Genomic DNA, 4,775 nt, shown 5'->3' with positions numbered 1-4,775 from the left:
GCTGCACCAAACTCTTTAATTCTCCACACTTTGAATTGGTATTGAAGGCATCTAATGCTCAAACTATTGAACAAATTCTCTTGAATATTGTCTGTGATAAGGATAACACAAAATCCATCATGAGAAACATTTTGAAGAGAAGACATCCAAAGACTGCAGGTAGTCGTCTTACAGTTCGCTTGTTCCTTGCTGAAAATGCCTCTCTGATTGAGAGAAATCCATCCATTTTCTTTGGGCTTGTCAAGGAAATGTTCCAAATCAATAGAAACAGATTTATTGAGACAAAGGATGCTCCTACTGAAGAAGCTGCAACACAGTCATCCTCTTCAAATGGTGAGACTGCCAAGACTTTACTGTACAAACTTGTTTCATACATTATTGAAAAACCAAAAGAATCTAGAATCTATTTGGAAGTTTTAGGCACCTTTGTTAGTGCTTGTGATTTGTATGAAAGCCTCATTGAATATACCAATGATAATTTGGATTCCAATATGAAGGGAGATAATAAGTTTATTCACTTCCTTCTTACTTCTTTCATGGATCCACAAAGTACTGTTGGTGGTACTTCTCTGCTTATTGAAATTTGCTCAAAGAAACCACATTTGGTATTCAATGAAATTTCAAATATTTTGCAAATAGAAAGTTCACATAAGATAATAACCTTCATCGGTTCATTCCTCCTTCAATTGGCTCTTTCAGTTTCTAACCCTAATCATTTGGCAATTTTGATGATCAAGTATGATATTCTCAGACTATTAATTGCTTCATCTGAGAGAATTGATTCTCAAAAAGAAGCCGTCATGCATCTTATCCTTAGTGTTGTACAAAAGTTTGTCGAATCCACTCCAAAGAATTATATCATTACCAAATCCAAAAATTCATCGGCTGCCACTTCTGAATCCAACAATACTGCTTCAACTACTGAATCCAACAATGATGCTAGCTCAAGTGAACAAGCACCAAGTGACGAAGAACAAGTTAATACTCTTGAGTTAACCAGAGAGAGACAATTAGCCCTTTCTCGTATTGTTTAAACTTTTTTTAATAAATTCAATGTTATGATATTTGATATTGTTTAGTGCTGGGCATCATACTCTTATGCCTTTTAAGTCCTGCTAAAGTATTGTCCTCTGTTGTTGAGACTTGCGTCGACGAGTTAACTTGACCAATTTTTGCCATCTCTTCTGGTGTTGGCATATTGTGAACAATAACTCCACCTATTGGCATAATTGGATTTGGTGTTTTGTCATTCAATATACATTCGTTTAACCATTTCTGCACATTCATGTATTTATCCCCTTGTTCTGAGAAAGATATTTTAAAATCACCATTTGGTTGTTGATTTCCTGAGGCTGCTGTCGTCCTCCTTGAAGGATCTTTTGAGCTTTCATCATTTGGTTTTGCTGCTGATCCATTTTGACCTTGCTGCGTGGGGTCAACATTTGAATCTCTATGTTTCTGATCCTGTCCCGAAAGGGCCTCATGCTTATCTGTTCGTGGAGCTATAGGTTGTTTTTCAACTGGTTGTTTAAGAGAAACTCGTGAGGGTGAAGCCCCTATAAACTTATTTTGCTGTCCTTCTTCTTGAGGAGAAGCTGGCTCTAGAGTTGTTGTGCCAATATTCGAAGCACATATTCCCATTATAAATTATATAGTTGATATTCTTAAAAATACATTAGGTTCCTTAGGAAAGAACGTTAATTTCTGCTCAAAACGTTCTCTAATTAAATTTTACTAGTAGTTAGACAAAATTCCTAATACTAATGATATGAAATCCTTCTCTATACGTTTTCCAATCAACAGCTGAAGTAGATGAAAGGCCACCAACAAGATATAGAGAGATGAATTTGAGAAATTTACAGGGTCAAAATAACCAAGATGAAGTGGGCCTATTTTTTTACAATTGTAGTTTTGCTCAAAAAGCGTTGAACGGCCTTAGTTGCAAAGCAGCATCAAATGCTCGTTAGAAGCGTTGGCGCCACAAAGGTTTCAAAAATTTGGCCTCCAACAATATTTTCTCATCCTAACATACAAATTTGTCTCTCCCTCTCAAAAGTGTTTCAATTGAACGCTATTGGGTCATCGGTCCCTCTTTATCACCTCCTTTCATTGCCTCTCATAAGATACCTCATCTCCCCTTAGTATATATTATTATAGATTGGAAAATATTGGAAAAAGTGGTCTGTGACGGTGATTGAATTTGTTGTGATTCTTTGTGTCTCAACATAGTGTCTCTTGCATAATTGGCTGAGTAATACTGCAAAGTTCCTTTTCCTTGGGTTGGGAGAAAACCTGAAAAAGGGCCCTTATTGTCCATGATAAAGTTTTTGTTCTGAACTTGTTGGTTCATTCTAATTTGTAAAGGTACTGTTTAAGAAGCTGAAAGGTATACATTCAGTCATTTAAGTACATATTATTTAACCTCAGTAATAGGACTTGGATTCAAAGTTTCAAATAACTGATTACAATATTCCAAATTGTTTCACTTTCTCCAAATGTATTAGCCACACTCTACTACTTATGAATCTGAGATAAGAATCCAGTAAATTAGAGTAAGCTTCTGTAATAATTCCTTTCATGAAATCTGGATGATTGATTTCCTTGAATGCATTGAGTAGTAATTCTCTGTCTGTGTCGTTCTGTTGAAGCGGTTCAGGGAATGAGTTAATCTTGGGTGTTTCCTTGATAAATTTTGGAAGATTGATCATTTTAATTGAGTGATGGTGAAGAATGTGCTCAATAAGAATGTAGGACTGTATTTCAGAGTCAATCAATTTTTTAGAAATATTGACCTCGAATACAGAACTATTCTGAATGAGATAGAGTGTTATTATTTCTCTCAATTTCATAATCTTATATCTAAGTTTTTGGGGAGGTATTCTTTGAAATCTCATAATATCCTCCATGAAGAGAAGATTTTCTTGAGAAAACTCAGAAGTCAAATACTTGTAAAACAACTGTCTCTCTATTGGATGTGTTAGAATAAAATCTATACATTCAATACCAGGTGCAAACCTTTTCAAATTCAATACAGTCATTTGATCTAAATTTTCATCTTGTTTGTTTAACAATTTCTTTTCTTTCCAAGTTCTGTAAATTGTTGCAAAAATTGAAATTCCAGGCATAATTACAATCATAAAAAATTCAATACCAAAAAGGGATATCAGATGTGATATCAAACCTTTGATCTTGTCATCTCCTGATGGATCCCAAAATATGACATATAAGCAAACAGACAAAGCACCAAATAAAAATAACAATGAGCATTCTAACCTGTAGAGAAACAAGTCGGTGTCAATAAAGTAGTATATGAAAAAGTTTGGCATATTTTCTTGCCGGCTATTCCTCTTAATTGTGTCCTTTTGTATTCTATATTCAGATATTGATTGATAAATATCCAAAGAATACACAAAAACGAATACAATTGGGAATAAAAGTCCAAACAAGAGACAAAATGTCCCAATGGTTGATCTTTTCTCAGAAGTACACACTCCCTGGATCGTCTCAAAAACAGGAAAAAGAGAAACAAATTGGCCCGCCTGCTTCCAAAACAATAATAATAGAGCAGCAATGATAAACCAAATTAGAAACAATCCAACAGAAAATACTATTTGAATAACCTTCTTCTCTTCTATAAATTGCATTACTTTCAGTGCTTTAGTATTCTCTGTAAAGTTTTCATATCCTTCCGTTGCTAATCCATTTTCCTTGTCTTCTGTCCCAAAAGTGTCTACATCAGTAAGAAATATTTCATCAGCATCTGTTATAGCACTTGAAGTTAAGTCATCCTCTGTATCATCACTGAAAGATATGTGAATATTAGTTGAACCACCCCCTTGTTGTTGAGATGTAGTCAAGGAAGTATCATTAGTCATGGTAGTGAGTTGACCGGTTGATTCTGGAGCTACTAGATTTTTGTCAATTTCTATTGAGTTTTCAACTGTTAATGTGGGATATCTCTTGTCTCCTATTGTGGAATTCTCAATAGTATTAAGTGTTACGGAAATAGCAGGATCATTTTCCACTAATTCAATTTCAACACTTTTAGGAACCAGTGTAATGTCATTGGTTGATTGAACGGTAGTGGTTGGTTGCGGTTGATTCGACATGACTGTTTTCGCTCCTTTTTCTTTGATTCTGTCTAATGAATCCTTAAGGGTCATTTTTTTCTTAGTAATGATTCTGTCCAACATGAATTTGGTCATGTGAGTAAAGTAAAGTACGATTGAAAATATGTAAATTATTACAATACCAAAAGTAACTGAGTAACACATGATATTCTCATAATATGTAATATTAAACATCCAATCTGGGATACCATTTTGAGAATACTTTTCGAAAAACTCGAAAGGATTCATCTTCGTTTTCGCCTCCAAATATTGATTCCAGTACTGTAAGAATATTATCTTTCGAACAGGAATAGACTCTATTAAAGATCTCGAGTTAGTACAGAGACCCAATATTAGAATAGAAAATGATACTGGTAACTTTCTTCTGATGGGTTCTCTCTTTCTGTAAATAATACAAAGCGGAAGTAAAGATATTAGAAAGACCATAAATAACAGTCTGAAAATAACAATTACTATTGATGAAGGTAAACTCTCCCAAGTCATTAGCAGATGTGTTGTCAATAATTGAAAATTTTCCTCAGTTGTCTGATAGACGATTGACTGTTCTCCACTTGCAGAATCATTCACCTCCATTCTTGTAATAATTGAAGGTGAAGTCACATTAGACAACAATTTTAAAAATTCATCCAGTGAGAATAGTTCCAA

The 4,775-nt window shown here is 34.3% G+C and overlaps 3 protein-coding genes across 3 annotated transcripts in view; 1 reads left to right on the top strand and 2 right to left on the bottom strand.

The window, feature by feature from the left end:
• NAEGRDRAFT_66654 (E3 ubiquitin protein ligase UPL1) overlaps positions 1-1,034 on the top strand; it is a gene marked incomplete at both ends in the record, with an annotated part of 7,031 nt that extends 5,997 nt beyond the window's left edge. Inside the window, one exon of the mRNA XM_002678157.1 lies at positions 48-1,034. Within this exon, the coding sequence (XP_002678203.1) occupies positions 48-1,034 (987 nt within the window). The remainder of the gene's footprint in view (positions 1-47) is intronic.
• On the bottom strand, positions 1,029-1,885 carry NAEGRDRAFT_79455 (uncharacterized protein). Its single transcript, XM_002678045.1, has one exon. The coding sequence runs from the start codon at positions 1,639-1,641 to the stop codon at positions 1,057-1,059; it is 585 nt and encodes a 194-aa protein (XP_002678091.1). The 5' UTR covers positions 1,642-1,885; the 3' UTR covers positions 1,029-1,056.
• A 577-nt stretch (positions 1,886-2,462) lies between these two features.
• NAEGRDRAFT_57811 (uncharacterized protein) overlaps positions 2,463-4,775 on the bottom strand; it is a gene marked incomplete at its 3' end in the record, with an annotated part of 5,537 nt that continues 3,224 nt past the window's right edge. The window contains exon 2 of the mRNA XM_002678044.1: positions 2,463-4,406. Within this exon, the coding sequence (XP_002678090.1) occupies positions 2,463-4,406 (1,944 nt within the window). The remainder of the gene's footprint in view (positions 4,407-4,775) is intronic.

This window comes from Naegleria gruberi (genome assembly GCF_000004985.1).
Source record: "Naegleria gruberi genomic scaffold NAEGRscaffold_19, whole genome shotgun sequence".
Classification (NCBI taxonomy): Eukaryota; Heterolobosea; class Eutetramitea; order Acrasida; family Naegleriidae; genus Naegleria; species Naegleria gruberi.
The sequence above is the reverse complement of the archived record's forward strand: the minus strand, read 5'-3'. Positions and strand labels throughout refer to the sequence as shown.

Coding starts and splice junctions, on each gene's coding strand:
- NAEGRDRAFT_79455 (XM_002678045.1), bottom strand. CDS start 1,641: ATGGGAATATGTGCTTCGAATATTGGCACAACAACTCTAGAGCCAGCT.